This window comes from Marmota flaviventris, chromosome 6, assembly GCF_047511675.1.
Source record: "Marmota flaviventris isolate mMarFla1 chromosome 6, mMarFla1.hap1, whole genome shotgun sequence".
Taxonomy (NCBI): Eukaryota; Metazoa; Chordata; class Mammalia; order Rodentia; family Sciuridae; genus Marmota; species Marmota flaviventris.
This window is the reverse complement of record NC_092503.1, coordinates 121,764,151-121,781,124: the sequence shown is the minus strand read 5'-3', so window position 1 is coordinate 121,781,124 and position 16,974 is coordinate 121,764,151. Positions and strand designations below refer to the sequence as shown.

At 49.7% G+C, this 16,974-nt stretch overlaps 3 protein-coding genes across 5 annotated transcripts; 1 reads left to right on the top strand and 2 right to left on the bottom strand.

The window, feature by feature from the left end:
• Nucleotides 1–404: 404 nt before the first annotated feature.
• On the top strand, nt 405–3,772 carry Mpig6b (megakaryocyte and platelet inhibitory receptor G6b). 3 transcript variants are annotated; one of them, XM_027921904.2, is made up of 6 exons: nt 405–511; nt 705–1,052; nt 1,196–1,286; nt 1,650–1,690; nt 1,827–1,906; nt 2,034–3,772. In XM_027921904.2, exons 1-6 carry the CDS (start codon nt 451–453, stop codon nt 2,136–2,138), a joined length of 726 nt encoding a protein of 241 aa, XP_027777705.1. In that variant the 5' UTR covers nt 405–450; the 3' UTR covers nt 2,139–3,772. The 3 variants fall into 3 exon arrangements, with proteins under 3 accessions (XP_027777705.1, XP_027777706.1, XP_027777707.1); XM_027921905.2 differs by having other exon boundaries at nt 1,808–1,906; nt 2,034–2,139; XM_027921906.2 differs by lacking the exon at nt 1,196–1,286 and having other exon boundaries at nt 1,808–1,906.
• A 326-nt stretch (nt 3,773–4,098) lies between these two features.
• On the bottom strand, nt 4,099–7,810 carry Ddah2 (DDAH family member 2, ADMA-independent). The gene is made up of 7 exons (XM_027921895.3): nt 7,383–7,810; nt 6,187–6,545; nt 5,974–6,073; nt 5,788–5,861; nt 5,502–5,621; nt 4,823–4,972; nt 4,099–4,638 (listed from the first exon to the last, which is right to left on the bottom strand). The coding sequence occupies exons 2-7, from the start codon at nt 6,481–6,483 to the stop codon at nt 4,522–4,524; spliced, it is 858 nt and encodes a 285-aa protein (XP_027777696.1). The 5' UTR covers nt 6,484–6,545; nt 7,383–7,810; the 3' UTR covers nt 4,099–4,521.
• An 89-nt stretch (nt 7,811–7,899) lies between these two features.
• Nucleotides 7,900–13,123, bottom strand: Clic1 (chloride intracellular channel 1). The gene is made up of 6 exons (XM_027921896.2): nt 12,863–13,123; nt 10,865–10,974; nt 10,536–10,661; nt 10,262–10,368; nt 9,506–9,687; nt 7,900–8,324 (listed from the first exon to the last, which is right to left on the bottom strand). Exons 1-6 carry the CDS (start codon nt 12,899–12,901, stop codon nt 8,163–8,165), a joined length of 726 nt encoding a protein of 241 aa, XP_027777697.1. The 5' UTR covers nt 12,902–13,123; the 3' UTR covers nt 7,900–8,162.
• Nucleotides 13,124–16,974: the final 3,851 nt, after the last annotated feature.

Genomic DNA, 16,974 nt, shown 5'->3' with positions numbered 1-16,974 from the left:
TGTTCCTATGTCCATCATTGCTTTAGTTGTTTTACAGGTATTACTTTAGTTCTCACAATGCTGTATGAAATAGGTGTGTTCATCTTCATTTACAGATGAGCAAAGAGGCAGCAGTTAAGCTACTTGCCCACATCCAACAGTTCATAGATGGCAAAGTCAACATATGAACTCAGGACAGTGGAGCTCCAGAATTTGTCCCAGCTATCACTCTGCTGGAGGAGTTAAGTAGGCAGGAGTGCTGTGTAAACAGCCTATTACAAATTTTAAGTGGGCACTGTTTTAGGGCTGTGAGTTTGCCTGTGAGGATTCCTAAAGAGATGGAAGAATTGGTGGCCCCGCCCCTGCTCTTATCAGAGCCCCCAGTCCCGAGATACCTCAGTCCCTGTCCCCAGACTTCCCTCCGGTCTTCCCGCTGATTCACTTGCTGCCTCTCCCCACCTCACCCCAGCCATGGCCCTGGTTCTGCAGCTACTGCCTCTGCTGCTTTCGAGGGCCCACGGGGACCCGGGGGGTAAGCAATTCCGGGGAAAGTTGTGATGGTGAGGAAAGACTGAGGCAGGGGAAGCGAACACCTGAGGAGTCGCGAGTGTGTGAGAAGATCCAAAATGGTGGAAGGGCAGAGTGAAAAAAAGAGATGGGGTGGGGACAGTGTCATCGACCTGCCCCATGGACTTGTCCTAACCACCGTCCCCCGCCTCCCCTAGCATCTCTGGATGGACGCCCTGGAGACCGGGTGAATCTTTCCTGCGTGGGGGTCTCACACCCCATCCGCTGGGCTTGGGCGCCTAGTTTCCCAGCTTGCAAAGGTCTGTCCAAGGGACGTCGCCCGATCCTGTGGGCATCGTCCAGTGGGATCCCCACTGTGCCTCCACTCCTGCCCTTCGCTGGCCGCCTACGCTCTCTGGACCCTGGTATCCGGCGGCTGGAGCTGCTCTTGAGTGCGGGGGACTCGGGCACATTTTTCTGCAGGGGACGCCACGAGGATGAGAGTCGTACGGTGCTTCACGTGCTGGGCGATAGGGCCGATTGCAGAGCCCAGGGGCCTACGCACGGTAAGTGGAGATCAACACGTACGGTGGAGTTAACTCGGACACACTCCGGGGAGAGGGATGGAAGCTTTGCTGAGCGACAGAGCTAGCTCTCTGTAGTCGTACCCCTGACGTCTGCATCCCTCCCCGCCACGCTGTTTCCCTAGGGTCGCTGTATCCCCAAGTCCTGGTCCCGTTGCTGGGCGCTGGTCTGGTGCTAGGACTGGGAGCGTTGGGCGTGGTCTGGTGGTTGCGCAGGTGAGCACCAGGGGCGGGGCCTGGTTTAATAGGGCTTGACCAGAGGCGGCAGGGGCGAAACGTGAATTTTCGCAAAGAAAAGAGCTAGATCTGGAGATCCAGGCATGGTTTGGAGAACGCAAGAGGTCAACACTTGGGAGCGAGGCCGGAGGCTGGTGTACCAAGCTGGGCATGACTAGAGGAGTGAAGCTAGATGCGCCACAGGATCGGTGTGTGGGCAGCACTTTTTGTGTGGGAGGGGCCTAAGTTGTTTTGCTGGTCAGAGTGAGCAAGTTGCAAGGTTGTGGTTGGCGCCGCCTGCGGCCAAGGAGAACCAGCGCAACAAGATTGGTGACTATTAAAGACTCTTATACTCCTTTACAGGCGCTCGCCCCCGCCTCCGCTTCCACCACTCCCCACATTTGGTAAGACTAACTCCTCCCCATTTTTCCTCTCCTACTGGTACAGTCCCCTCCCCTCAATTCCTGAGTTGGGCCCCTGTTGGGAGCAGACAAGTTGGTCACCTTCTCTCCATCCTTCAGCTCTGTCCCCCCCATATAGCTCCTTTGATGAAAGCCGAGCCCCAGAGACCCATGGAGGAGGAGGAGCCCAAGATTCCAGGGGACCTGGACCAGGAGCCGGTAAGGACTTGGGAATGGGAAAGGTGCTGGACGGAATCCCCCAGGAAAGTGGACCAAGAGGTAGGTCTGAATCTCAAGGGAGTCAGACTGCTGAGACCATCCTGCCTTCCTCCCTTGCCTCCTTCAGAGCCTGCTCTACGCTGATCTGGACCATAGAGCCCTCAGGAGACCCCGTCGGCTGTCCACAGTAGTCCCTGCTGATGCGTCCACTGTCTATGCAGTTGTAGTTTGAAGGGAAGCCCTCACTCCAAACTCTGTAGTTGGGGGCTTCCACCCCTCCATAATTCCCACCCTCTTGATCTCTCACCTAGAGGAAAGCATCATGGGATGGAAATGAGCATGTCTAGGAGTCTGAAGGCCTGGGTTCTGGGCTATATCTGCTGCTGATCTTGCTCCTTCAGTTATTCTCATCTTTCCTATAGCTTCCATGTCTCCTTCGCCCCTGATGTCCTCTCTAAACCTGAATCAAACCCTGTCTCGATATCTTAGTTAACTTCCCAATAATTGTCCTATCTCTTCCCTTCAGAATCAAGCCTTTGAACCAGGAGCATACATCTGCTTTTTTTCACTTTCTTTTTTCTTCTATCTCCACTACTTATCTGCTGAAATTGCTTATCTACTCTCCACAAGTTTGCCAGTGATGTTCTGATGTCCTAGGCTACGTTTTTTAGCACTCATTTGGCATGGCCTTTGATCACCCCCTTCTTTAAGTTATTTTACTTTGCTGCTCTTATCTTCCTCTAGATTCTTTTTCTTTGCTTTCTATCCCCATGGTATTCTCTACCATTCTAGGTTTGTCCCTTTCTTCCCCTTACCCCTCTTCTGGAAATCTCCTATCTGCAGGTAATTCTCAGCCTGCACCTCTAGAAAGACACTTAGAACTCTCTGCATCCCAGATCTAGGACATCCTGCCTGGCTGACCCCAGGCATTTTGCACAGTGTATCAAGCACAATTTATTGTTTACATTCTCTCTTGATCAACCCAGTTGACCAAGCCAGAAACCTGGAGTCATATGACCTCATTTCTCATTTCCACACAATGAGCCATGAAGTCTTGTCTATCTTAAGGTCACTGTCAAATCTTTTTTCCATGTCTAGTGCTGTCACCAGAATGTAATCTCCTCATTTCCTTCCTGGGTTATCCATAACTCATACTTCTGCTTTGCCCTCCTCTGAAGCCAGAGATCCTCTTCAAGTACTAACTTGCTCCTGACATCCCTTATTTTTAAACTGTGGTATTTTTGTCCTTAAGCTTCAGCTCTGGGTCATGGACCTTGGCTTTTTTAAAAAATATTTTTTGTAGTTGTAGATGGACAGCATGCCTTTATTTTATTTGTTTATTTTTTAATGTAATGCTAAAGATTGAACCCAGAGCCTCAAAGTGCTAGGCAATCACTCTGCCACTGAGCTACAGCCTCAGCCCTGGACCTTGGCTTTTGATACAAGGTGATATAGCACTCTCTGGCTTATCTGTCATTCCATGTGCACGCAACATGCCAGCCTTAGAAAAAAATCTCCCCAGCCATCCAAAATGCCTCTGTCCAGAGTAATTCCTTCTTTCTGGATTACCCTTTTTTTCTCCTCTCCACTACCTGCCTGGCTAATTCTTATTTATCCTCAGGACTCAGTTTGTGTTGCCTTTTCTGAGAAGTTGTTCCTGAACCTCCTTGCCCTTTGCAGCACACACTTTGATACCTTACAGAGTCCCTTATTTTTCTCATAGAAAGAAACAGCTTCCTGTGAATTATTACATTACTATCTATATTTCAATTTGTAAGAAATGTTCATGTACTGTAAGTTCCCTGACATCTGGAGACTGACCCTTTTGATATCACTGCTAAGCTTCAGTAAATGAGTGAATGAAAATGATTGTCTCTGAAAATGTCATTTCTTCTTCTCTATCAAGTAAAGGTGGACTGTTAATCTACCAGTGTCTGAATCATCTGACATTTAGATATAGTCAGAGAGTGATCCACCCACACACTCCCTTTTCTGCCCTGGACAGACTGTGCACAATACAAATTCTGTTTTACCCATCTTCTGCCCAAGCACCTAGGACAGGGTTGGGCAATGAGTAACTGCTTAACAAGGGTTTTTTGAATGAAAGAGTTCTCTTTTCCAGCACTGACACCAGCTCAGGTTTCAGCCCCGCCCCATCCCTTTGCCCCAGGAAGACCAGCCACAGCACAATCTAAAAGGCCAATTCTATTTTATTGGTTCTGAGAGAGGACTCACCCAGTGGCTCCTATACTTTTCCCTACACTATGTCCCATCCCACCCCATCTTGGGGCCCTTTCCTGCTACTACCTACTTATCATCTATCTAATCCTCCTTCCCCTTCTATTATTATTATTTATTATTATTGGGTTTTTTGGGGGTGGGGCAGTACTGAGGATTGAACCCAGGGATGCTCTACCTCTGAGCTAAATCCCCAGCCATTTTTATTTTATTTTGAGACAGGGCTTTGCTAAATTGCTGAGGCTGGCTTCAAACTTGTGATCCTCCTGCCTCAGCCTTCCGAGTCTCTGACATTACAGGTGTGTGCCACCATGCCCAGCTCTCCTTCCCCTTCTAATTCCTATTTTGCTGGCCACCCAGAATCCCAAGCCAGGCCCTCAACTGTGGGGGCGTGTGCTGAGCACCAGGCAAAGGGAGCTGAGCCCAGCACCAGCCTTTTCCAGTTCTGAGCAGGATACAGGTACAAGGGTGACATCAGAGAGCTTCTGCAGTGCCTGCAGGGACAGTACAGAGAAGGGAGTAAAACCTCGAGTCTAGAGTCACCCTTGTCCAGCCACCTTATAGTGGCTCCACCCAGGTTTCTAGGTAAGGTACCCCTCCTTCCTCCCACTGGGAAAAATTCTTTTATTGGTTGTTGTTGGTAGTGGGTAGTGGTGGTGGAGCTCATACCCCTCTCACCTCCTGGCTGTTAGGCAAGTCCCCACCTCCACGATGCAGGAGGAAAGGGAGTGCACCAGGCAACCCAGGACGCAGAAAGAGACAGTCAGCAGCTGGGTCATCTGGGAGAGTCAGAGAGGCATATGGGTGATCTGTCAGCACTGCCATTGCCTGAGAGAAAGGAAAGAGGAAGTGTTTAAGTATCAGAGCTTTTCCACAATTGAATTTGCCTATCCTACCACAAACTAAGGGCCCTATTAAAGACTTGGGACAGTTCTATTTGTGGAATAATAGTGACAGCAAGTACATAGTCCTTACTATATGTCACACAGTGTTCTAATATGTCAGACAGTGTTCTGCTAATTTCTATCTTGTACTCTTTACTCAGATGCAGTCCTTTTCACCTGTAACCCTCTTTTGCCCTTCTCCAGCTCCCACCTGTCTGTCCCATCCATCCTACAAATCCGTTTAAATATCACCTTTAAGGAGTTTCCTAAAACTCTGGAAGAGCAAGTTAATCATCCCTGTTCCCAGTCTCCCTGCTCCCTGCCAGCTATTGTTATGTATCCCACCTGTTTACTTGGGTGATCTTTCATACTTAGATGGACAGCTTGGTGAAGGCTAGGGTTGGAGCTCCCGCCTCCTGAGTTTGGAGCCACGCCCATGGTCGTTGGCCACACCCCACCCCGCCCCTCCTCACCCTGACAGCTTTTTGGGCAGCGTCACTGCTGCCTGCTACCACAGTGCGGGGTCCCCCCATGCCACAGAGGCCACGCAGGTGAGAAGGGCCAGAGACCGGCACAGTAGAGACGGCGAAGTCCTGTGGAGAGCAAAGGCGAGGGTATTCAGGGTCGTGGGAGGGGTGAGAGGGGATACCCTCAAACATAGGCTGCTCCCAGGCTTCTTCCTCCTCCTCACGGAGTCCTCAGGCTACCGGGGCTCCTGCCTGCGCCCCACTCCCTCCCAAGGCTGGTACCGCTCCTCACCCGGAATGTGTCCGCCACGATCTCAGCTCCTCGGTGATTGGTCCACTTGGAGAGACCTACAAAAAACTCCCGGCCTGAACCCCCGGGAAGGCCACAAAGGTTTGATGACCTGAGTGAGTTGAAAACAAGGCCCGAGACATCCTAGGTCTCCCAAACTGCTTCCCTGTGACAAGACCCCAGCCTCACCCGTGAAGAGAACGTCAGTGCCATCCAGAGTTGCGTTCTCATCCCCCATCTCCACAATTCGGAGACCCAAGTCCTGAAGGGCTTTGCGGACTCCATCAACCTTAGTGCAAGAGAAGAGTGCCGGCTCAGACACCCCAACTCCCAATTCTTTTCCCAAACTCGGACATCCAACTCCTCTCGCCCTTCCCCTTACACACCCACCCTGGCGCTCACCTCAGGTCTACGAGCCGGGCTCCAGGGCCGCGTGATTAGGGCCGTATCGCCTTGAATCACGGCTGTATCACCAATCAGCGGTCCTAGCGGCAGCGATTCCTCCGGAGGCAGTTCTAACAGCTGTAGCCCCAGTCGCTGCCTCAGTTTACCCCCCAGCACCCCATGCTCCCTTTGAGCTTTGGCTAGGTCCAGAGCTGGAAGGCCAGCCCCTGCACTCTCCCCCGACGCCAGGCTCTCGGGGACACCCCGGATCAGGGCATGGGAGCAGCGACCCAGCCCCTCCCCCGGCGTCCCCATCCCATCCACACAGACGCCCTTTCCGGCCAAGCTGATTTCTGTTTTCTTTTTACTTCACCTGTCTGGAAGAAGAAACAGGGGGAAGCATAGAAAGAGGCATGAAGAGAAGGTCGTGGGGGTGAATAAGAGAGCCTGATTAACGGTGATTAAGAGGGTCTTCCTCCTGCCATCTCGGTGCCCCTCCCACTCCTCCCCACCCCCTCCAGACCTTTCTCTTCGGTGGACCCTACTCCACACTGCAACCCCATGAGTCTGCTTCTTTAAGAGGAGCCCATGGAACAAGTCTTAAATCCCTAATCTCCAAAACACCTGTTGCCCCTGTTCGGGGGCTTCAAAAGGTCCCTGCTGGGCGCCCCTCTTGGCAGCCGCTAGGATGCGCTCACTCCCCAAAAATGCGGCGGCCCCGCCCCCTTAACCCTCAGCAGCTCGCAGCTGGAGGGACCCGAAGTCTGGCCAGGGACCCACACACAGGGGTAATGGGGCAGGAGGAGAAAGCTGGGGAGTGAATCAGGACCCAAGACAAGAAGTCCTTAAGCCCCAAGGGGAAAAAAAGGAAGAGAGAGAAGAATTAAGAGTCCAAGGAGTTAAGCATCCTCTCTCCACCCAGGCCAGTCACGCTGTCCCTGGCGCGACCCAGTATAAACCAGACCTAGTCCCGGAGGACTGGGAGAGGTCTACAACGAAATCCGGGAGGCGGGGAAACGGGGGCGTGGTTCCGGGGCGCGGGCGCCACTCCTGGCCCCAAGACCCGGTACCCCTGTCCATCTTCCACCGAAGTCCACCCGGCCCAGCTCCAACCCAAAAGCCAGCCTCCCGCACACTCCTTTCAGTACTGGCACAGGCCCGGTATCCCCAAATACCAGCTACGGTCTAGGGGTCACCCATCTCCCCAGACTCACCTCCAGTGGTCACTCCTGCTGCGCTGTGATCTCGGCTGGGGCCCCACCCCCAGAGGGTAGGGTAGGGATACAAAGGAATCCTAGTCTTCAAGACAAGAGACTGGGAGCTCTAGCTTTTGAGGGGTCCCTGGGTTGGCGAGTTCACGTCCTACGACGGGGCGGGGGCGCTTGGGTCTGGCGGCTCCCGGGCATTGTCTAAGCGGGACGGGGCGGAGCCTTACAAGGCCACGCCTATTCCGCTCTGCGATGCCGCGCCCATTCCACCAGGATTGAGCCCCCCTTCCCTGAACTCGGCACCGCCCCCCGAGCGCGGACCAGGCCCACCCAGATCTGGCTAGCCCTATCGGCCAGGAAGCAAATGCGGCATGGACCAGAAGACAGCACTGTATTGGACTGGCACTAAAAAAACAGACGGAAGCCCTGGAACAAATATCCCTTTCCTTAATTCCTGGCTTCTGCGCTGAGCTCAAGATCACTGACCCACCCCTAATTTGGTGTCAACTACACTCCAACTCCGTTTTGTGTAAAAACAACACTACATTTTCACTACGTATTTTATTACTGAAATAAGTTGTCCTACCCACTCCATCCCACAATAAAAATCTTACCCTTATTCCCTTCCACCCCCCAAACTCGCCCCCCTCCCCCCAGTCCTGCACAAGTGCCCCAGGATTCTCTGTCCACTGGCCATTTTGGAGTGTGTCCATGGGAAGCAACGTGGAAACCGCCCTGGGCCTCTGTAAAGAACATGTACGGGGGTGAGGGAGCCCCAGAAATGGCCTATTTGAGGGCCTTGGCCACTTGTTCATAGGCCAACTCGATCTCTTCATCATCTGGACAGGTGGAGGCGAATTCTTCCCGAGCATAGGCATTGCTCAAGTATCGATGAACTCCTCGAAAGGCCTCAGGGATGGTGAATCCCCTGTACTTCTTACATACCACCTGGAGATGGGAAGAGGAGAGAAACCAAAATGTAAACCCCAGGGAAGATAAGTAAAAAGAGGAATTGCCAGGCACTGTGGCACACACATGGCTGAGGCAGGAAGATCATAAGTTCAAAGCCAGCCTCAGCAACTTAATGAAACCCTGTCTCTAAATTATTTTAAAAAGGGTTGGGGATATGGTTCAGTGGTTAAGCATCCCTGGATTCAATCGCTGGTACCAAAAAAAAAAAAATAAGTTAATTTAAAAAGGGCTGGGGATGTAGCTCAGTGATTGATCGCCCCTGGGTTAAATCCCTGGTATTAAAGGGGTGGGGGAGAGGAATTAACTTGAATTTCCACAGTGGGTTGTTTTTTTTTTTTTTTTTTTTTTGTCAGTACTGGGGATTGAACCCAGAGACACTCTACCACAGAGCTACATCTTCAGACCTTTTTATTTTTTTGAGACTGTCTTGCTAAATTGTTGAGGCTGTCCTCAAACCTGTGATCCCTCCCTCCTAAGTTGGGGGGTTGACAGACATGTGCTATTGCACCTGGTTCCAGTGATTTTTGTCTCTATTTTTCATTTGACTTTTAGACATGTATTATTCATAACTTTAATGTTAATATTATGTTCTGTTAGGTTTCATCTCTTAAAAGGCATGGACCAGTTGCCAAACATCTTTTGTCTTTCAATGACTAGTACACAGATTTTCATTACTCAGTTGTATGGCAGACTGACTTTGGGCCCATGTTTTATAAACTATACCACAGCTTTGAGGCTATAATAAAGACATGGGAAGCAGAAGTTTTCAACTTCCTTAAGAGGAAGTGGAGTCTGAAGCTACAAAGAGTTACAGCTTTGCCTTAGGAAAAGCCTGCTTTGTCTATCTGGGGATCTGGCAGTAATACAGAGATAGGAAGACTTTTTGAAAGTAATACCAGAATGTGTTAGTCTTGGCTAAGGCATGTGCACCCATGGCTTGTCTCATGGAATGTAATTGTCAAGTCAGCAATGACTGCTGGGGACTAGACTTTGTCACTGGGGTGGTAGCAACTTTGTCCACCTTGGTAGCAATCTATGAAAAACATGCTATGAAATAAATCACCTTCAAATTGTTGTCATGGGAAGTGACTGTCATGTGGAAGCCCCTTAGAGAGCCACCCCAGCTACCATCCTCTCCTCCCATAGTGACCATTCACCTGTACTATGTGGAGCTTTGGCAATAGGTTGCAGTCAGCCAGGGTGAGCTCATTGCCATCCAGAAATTTCCTCTGAGAGATGCCTTCATCTTCAGCACTGGTCTCATCCACTTCTTCTGGGAGGGGGGATGTCAAGTAATTGTCTAAAATCTTTAAGGCTTTCAAGAGTCCCTTCTCCAGATCTGTGCAAGAGAGGGAACTGATTAGAATACCAGAAGACTGAGAAAGCCTATCCAAGAAGACCCTGGGGGAGGGGGGGACATAATGCAAGGCCAGTACAAAATAATAATACCAAATATTAATATATAGTAACACAGAGAACAAGCACTTCCCCCCCCCCTTTTGGTGAGAGGTGCTGGGGATTCAACTGACAGCCTTGAGCATGTTAATGATCTACCACTGAGTTATATCCCCAGCCCCCAAGTCTAAGCCCTTCAGAAACAAAACTCATTTAATTCTCACAGCAACCCAGGAAATAGGTATTATTATCCTCATTTTATAGATCTGGAAATGGATTTACAAAGAGGCTAAGTGAACTGTTCAGTCATACAACTAGCTGGATTTGTGCTCAGGTAGTCTGAGAATGCAGGGAGACAAAGAGGTAAAGCAAAAATGGAAGGCTGAAGAGATTTTTCCAACACCTACTCCATCTTCCTGATAACCTGAACTTCCAAATGCCCTTAATGCCTCTCAACCCTTGGGTGTTTTCCCTTCCCCCAGGACCCAGTCTTCTGGCCTCTGATCCACAAAACTCACTATCATTGAGTGCTGGGTTTGAATTTTTGATATAGGCAGAAAATTTGGCAAATATATCCAGCCCAGCTGTGTTGGACTCAGGATTCAGAGCTGCCAGCTTTGGATACCTGAAAGCCAATGAGAGAAACAAGGTAAGATACCTTCATAGAAGGAGGCTTTGTTATCTATCTCCCCTGCCCCAGCCCCATCACCATCTCTGTATTCTATTTTTTCAAACTCTCAGTTCTCCAGAGTCTTCCAGTTCCCCCTCTCCCCTTTCCAAGTACTCCTATACCTGGGAGGGCACAGCACAGCCTCCAGAAATTCCTCAATCTTGTTGGTATCTGTGTGTACTTCAGTACCATACAGCAGGAATGGGAGCTGCCCTCCTGGGCACAGTTTCTGCACTGTCTCAGTCCTCCTGGAGAAGAGGCCAGGTATCAGGGTAGGAAAAAGGGGTCAGGGAGAGCCAGAAAGGAGATAGAGGAATGTGGGAAGAGAAAAAGGCTCCAGGTGGAGAGGGAAAAGGTTTAAGATGGAAGGACTCAGGTAGGCCTGAGTATGTGTGTACACATATACATGCATGTATTCAAGGGGTATTTAGAAAAACAGAAGTAGGCCCACCTCTTGGTGTCAACAGTGGTGACGTTGAAAGTGACTCCCTTGAGCCAGAGCACCATGAACAGTCTCTGGGAGAAGGGGCAGTTTCCAATCTTGGCCCCATCACTGCCAGCCTGAAAAGCAATCCCCATCCTAAGATTAGGTCTGGTGTACCCCACACCTCCCAGGCCATTTTCTTCACCTCCTACTCCCAGACCAGCTATTATCTTCCTAGTTATGCTCTATTCCCCTATTATAAGCTATCAGAGCTGGCCTAGATCAAATTTAGGGCAGATCAATGGGAAAATTTTGGCAAAGGCAGGCTTCTAGTTTCCAGAGATTAAGCACAAGCAGGAAGAGGCAGAGGGAATGGGTCTTAGAGAACGTGGAGGGTCTAAATCATAGAGAGGGAAGGGTATGGGACTTTGGTGAGGCTAGAATTAGAGGCTAGGGCCCTAGATTCCTGAATTGAGTCTAAGGACTCTAAGGATGGAGTGGGGTTTGGAAGCCAGAATTGATTTACTACATCTCCATTCAACCTGTTTCTGACAACTGAGTGGGAACTCAAGGGGTCCTGAGCCTTATTCTAGAGATATGGAGGGCCCTGTAGAGGGGGGCTACTCTCTAATTGGCAAGTAGTGACCTCATCCCCCAAGGGACACCTCCCCCTGGGCTGAGACTGATTCATCTCTTGGTGTCTCAGGCCTCAGCAGCTTCCTTCCTGCTAAGGAAGTGGGGGCAGGGACAGCGAAGCTAAGGCCTGAGCTGCTAGGGAACCTCTCCAGCCCACTAACGCCCTCATTCCCACTTCTAGATCTCTCCAGTACAAGTCCTCTGGCTACCAATAATTCTTGTATTGGACATAGGGCCAAAATCCATACCAGCATAGCTTCACCCAGGAGTAAAAATAGCCCCAGAGGCCAGCATGAAAGTAAGGTAGGGACCACACCTAAGGGGCGGACCCAGGCTGGAGTTGACTTCCCTGGGGCCCAGGGAGAGGGAATGACTAAGAAACCAGCGAATAAGGAGAGAGAGAGAAACAGGAAAACACAAAGACAGATGAACAAAAGGGAAAAGCAAAGAAAAAGGAGGCAGGAAAGCGGAGGGTGGGGAAGAATGAACAAACAGGGTGACACAGACCACCAAGGAGAGAAAGGAAGGGAAGGGCAGAGTCAAGGTCCTAAGACAGGGGACAGAAGGCAATGCTGGAGGGGAGGGGTCCAGACAGACACAAGAAACGCTGCTGCCTGAGATTTTACACCCAAATACCATGGAACCAAGTCTCTTCATCCACACCCACACAGAAGGGAGAGAGTTGGGGTGGGGGGCGAGGCTTTTCCTTCTGCATCTACACGTCCCATATCCAAACCAACTCAGCTCTCCTCTGATCTCTACTTCGACTGTCTTTGGGTAGCTACTGCCAAACTGTCACCTCCTCACTTCCTCTCTTCAGCTCTTTCCATTCAGAGGATATTTGTATTACCTCATCATCCCTCCAGCCCTCCTGCTATCCTCTCCCTTCTTTCCACCCCACCAATTCTGGCCGATTTACCTCCTCCACTCCCAAGCCTCCCTAGACACACCCTCTTCCAGAATCCCTCCCTACCCTCTCCCCCCCATCTTTCCAGCAGCCATTGTCCCAGTAGATGCTCCCCTCTGTTCTCCCCAAGCCCCTCTGGGCTCCAGCAGACCGCTTTCTCTCCTGCCCTTCCATCAGTTCGCACCCCCACCCATCCCAATCTCACGCCTGGAAACTCCTTTTTCTCCACTTTCTTCTCCTTTAGGCTTCTGGAAACTTGTTCTGCTACAAACTTTTCAGGATCGGGTCTAGAAGTTTCATTACCGGCTTACAAGTTGTCTTTCCCTCCCGCCACCTCCCGCCCTCCACCCAGATTACACGTGGACTTGGGGTTTGGGGTCTGAGAGAGGAGGAATTGGGGAATTTCGACTGCAGCTGGGGAAAAGGCAGGATTGGCTTCCGGGAATTCGGAGGATGGCCAAGGAAAGAGAAGGTGTTCTTACCTTCACGAACAATTCGACCTGGGGTTGTTCTTCAGCCATGGTTGCGTCGGGGACCAGGAAGCGGCCGTCGCTGGGGGAACTGGGAGGGGCCCGGGCCTGGGAAGGCGGGTCTCACAGTCGGGGATTTTCTTCTCCAGACCTAGGGCTGACCGTTCAGCCAACACGAGCCCGATCAGACCCACTTGCTCCACCAAACAGGTGAACCCCACACCTAACTCTTCCAGTTCTGTCCCCTCCGCAGCTGGATCAGGGAGCCGCTGACTCACCGGCCTGCCCCGCCCTGAACCTGGGGAGGGGACAGGAGGGGGCGGGACTGGGCGACCTAGGGACTGGGCGATCTAGGGACTGGGTCCGAAGAGGAGATCCTCGGGTTTCCCAGAAGATCAGGCATTGGGGGTGTTAAGAGGAGTAAGTTGTGAGAAGCCTTTTGTCTCTGTCCTCTCCTGAGTTTTCTGCCTCAGTTTCTCTGATTCATTAATCAGAAGGGTTATCCACCCTCACACAAGAAACTTGACACTAACGGCTCAGGCACGCTCATAAAAATGGAACTTAGAAAGGAAAGATTCTATATTTTTTCCAGACTCCAGTCTAAATTCTGGGTTTTTAGGACTGTGGTCTGGGAGGAGAACTTGGAAGTGAAAGCTGGGGTTGGGAGTAGGGAGTGGTGAAAGGTAGTACAGTGGATGGGAAGGGAGACCCAGAGGCCTGGTGCTGGGGAAACAGGAAGCTGAACTTTGGGGCTTGAATGGCAAGGGGAGGTGCTCTACTGATAGCCTGGTCAGTTTTAACATTTCCACTTCTGCCTCCCATACTGGGCCCCTTCCTGTGCCCCTTGCCCTCTTCTCACTGGTAGGTTGTCTTGAAGATGGGGTGTTGGAGTGGGCTTATCCTGGCACTAGGCTGGCTGCACTTTCCCCCGGTCGGTGGAATGGTAGCTGGTCCTTTCATAGGGAAAAAACAAGTCAGACAGAATAATGTGAAGTGGGGCTGGGTATATGTAGTTCAATGGCAGAGTACTTGTTTAGCATGCGTAGCACCTTGGGTTCAGTTCCTAGCACTGCAAAAACAAACAAAACCCAAAATAGTGTGAGTGGAGTCCTAGAGACATCTAAATGAATAAGTAGGGCGGACAGAAAAAGAGTTACTCTCTCCCTCCTTGGTAACCTTGATTTGGGTTGTACTTTCAAACTCTTTATGACCTTCCGAAAAAGTCTCAAAATATGTCCCCCAAACAGCATATATTCCACTCTCAATACCCTGAATTTCTCTCCTAACTGTCTCTTCTCTTTCCTTCTCACACCTTCTCTGCCCAACAAAAGAAAACCTGAAAACATGGTAGACTGCAAAGACATGGAAGCAAAACAGGGTTTTGGACCTTAAAGGTAGAGATTGGGGAAGGAGTGGGGTGGAGTGATATGATATGCCACTGGAAACCAGCAGTTAGTGGTTTCCTCTTGTGCTTCTTCTTCTGTGGGTTTCTTCTCCCTGAGGGAAGGCTCATCTCTCTCCACCCCAGAAAGATGCAGCATATTAGATGTTTGCTCACTTGAATTACAACATCCTATGAGGATGCAGAATGATTCCATAAATGGTGTGTGTGTGTGTGTGTGTGTGTATGAGAGAGAGAGAGAGAGAATATCCCCTTCTTGGTGACCCTCAAAATCCGCACACAGGACCCCTTCCTATTGATGGGATCTGGAAGGTTATCAAAGAAAAAGCCTTATTTCCTAGGGTCCTCTCCTGCTTTCACTGATGAGTGTCCCACAAAGATCTTTCTGGGAGAAGCTTAAGTAAATGGGGCCAGCTATAGGCTCAAACAGGTCTGACAGCCCCTCCCTTGCTTCTTCTTTCTCCTACAGCTTTATAGCTACGGCTGCCTTGATCATCAGTATTGACTTTGGCTACCTATAAGGTATCTTGCTTAACTCCCCAGGTGATAGGTAACGCTGCCCTCTCCTGTAACCACCAACAGTGCCTCAGGGATTTGAAGTTGGGGCTGCTCCCTTAAGTCCTGCATCAGAGAAGTTTTCCTCCCATTCCATCTCAACTCATCTTATCTTGCCCCTGCTTTTTCTCCTGTAACCACCAACAGTGCCTCAGGGATTTGAAGTTGGGGCTGCTCCCTTAAGTCCTGCATCAGAGAAGTTTTCCTCCCATTCCATCTCAACTCATCTTATCTTGCCCCTGCTTTTCTCCTCTTTCACGGTCTCTCCTTCCCTTCTCTAGGCTTCTCTTTTGCTCCCTTCCCCTCTGTGGCTTGGTAAACCAGTCTCTAATCTCTTCACACCCTGGAAGGTGTGTCCCTCTCTGCCACTCCCCAGAGTTGTCACCAGCCTTCTCCAGGTTTCCATAGCTCCATTGTTCAACAATTTGCCAAGGTAACCATTAACTCAGCCCTTAGCTGTGTTTCCCTACCTTCTCTTCTCTGGAGAGGGTCTTCCAATCACTGGTCAGCACACTTAAGTCATCTCACCCCCATCATCTTTTCTTGCCTCTTGGGTGGGATCTTCCCATTCCAGGGTACTGAGAACAAAGCTGAGAGATTGGGAGATGTAATTTAGTGATAGAGAGCTTGCTTAGTGTGGACAAAGCCCTGGGTTCAAGTCTTTGTGCGCGCGCGCACACACACACACACACCAAAAAAAAAAAAAAAAAAAGAGAGAGAGAGAGAGAAACAAAACTGATTTTTTTTTTTTCTTTTGCTATACTGGGGATTTGATCCCAGGGGCTCTCTACCACTGAGCTACACTCCCAGCCTTTATTTTTTACTTTTTTAAAGACAGGGTCTTGCTAAATTTCAGAGGCTGGCCTAAACTTGCCATTCTCCTACCTCAGCCTCCTGACTTGCTACAATTACAGGCATGTGTCTCCACACTGGAAAGAAAGATGGAGTTTTAAAAAGTACATATTTGTTTGTTTCTTTGTTTCTGCCTCACAACCTCCTCCCTCTCCCTTCCCACCAAACACCCTAAAAAATAAACTTCATAGAGTAAGGACTTCATTATGTTTACTACTTAGAGTCCATCACCTGTCACAGAGTAGGCACTAAATAAATAGATGCTGAGCTGGATGTGGTGGCACATGCCTGTAATCCCAGCAGATTAGGAAGCTGAGGCATGAGGATCACAAGTTCGAGGCCAGCCTCAGCAATTTAATGAGGCCCTAAGCAACTCAGTGAGGACACTGTCTCAAAATAAAGATTTTTAAAAAAGGACTATGGGCTGGGGTTGTGGCTCAGTGGTAGAGTACTTGCCTAGCACATGTAAGGACCTGGGTTCGATCCTCAGCACCACATAAAAATAAACAAATAAAATAAAGGTATTGTGTCCATCTACAACCAAAAAAATTATTTTAAAAAAGTGGGGGCTATGGATATAGCTCAGTGGTATAGCACCCCTGGGTTCAATCCATAGTACTACTACTGATAATAATAATAATAATTAACAAAGATAAATGCTGAATGAATTAATGCCACCCTCTGTCCTTAGGAGTATGTATGTGTGTATGTAGGAGTATGGCAATAACCCAATAAGTGTGTAAGTGTTCTTATTTGTTCTACTGCTTTCAGAATTTGGTATAATTTGAATAATTCAATGTGGGTGGGGATAATAAATTAGCCCTGTAGTGCCCTTGTGGGGATGGTCATACTCTGGACCCAGGAAACAGGCAAAAATAGGGTTGAGATAGGAGTCCCACTTCTTATTTCCACTTGTTTATTTAAAACACTTATATAGCTCTTACTTTATTTGCCAGGCACTGTTCCAAATTCTTTATAAATATTAACTCAGAGGGTACAAATATTAACTTAGTTGCTGTTGGCAAAGGTTTAATGTTACTTTTCTCCACTCTCCAAGGGAAAAAAAAAAAAAAAAAAAGTGCCTCTGGCCCTTTAAAGTCAGCCTCCTTCCGAAACCCCTGCCCAACTCCCCAGACCCCATCCAGGCTCTGGGACTCCACCCCGCGTCAATCAAAACCCAGAAACTGTTCGGGTCAGAGGCCCGCTGCTAAGCAACGATAGAGGGCGGGAAGTTTGAACGTTCTAGCACCGCCTCAAATGCGAATAGTCCAATGAACACCCAGATTCTTCTGCGCCTGCGGCCTACTCCACCTTC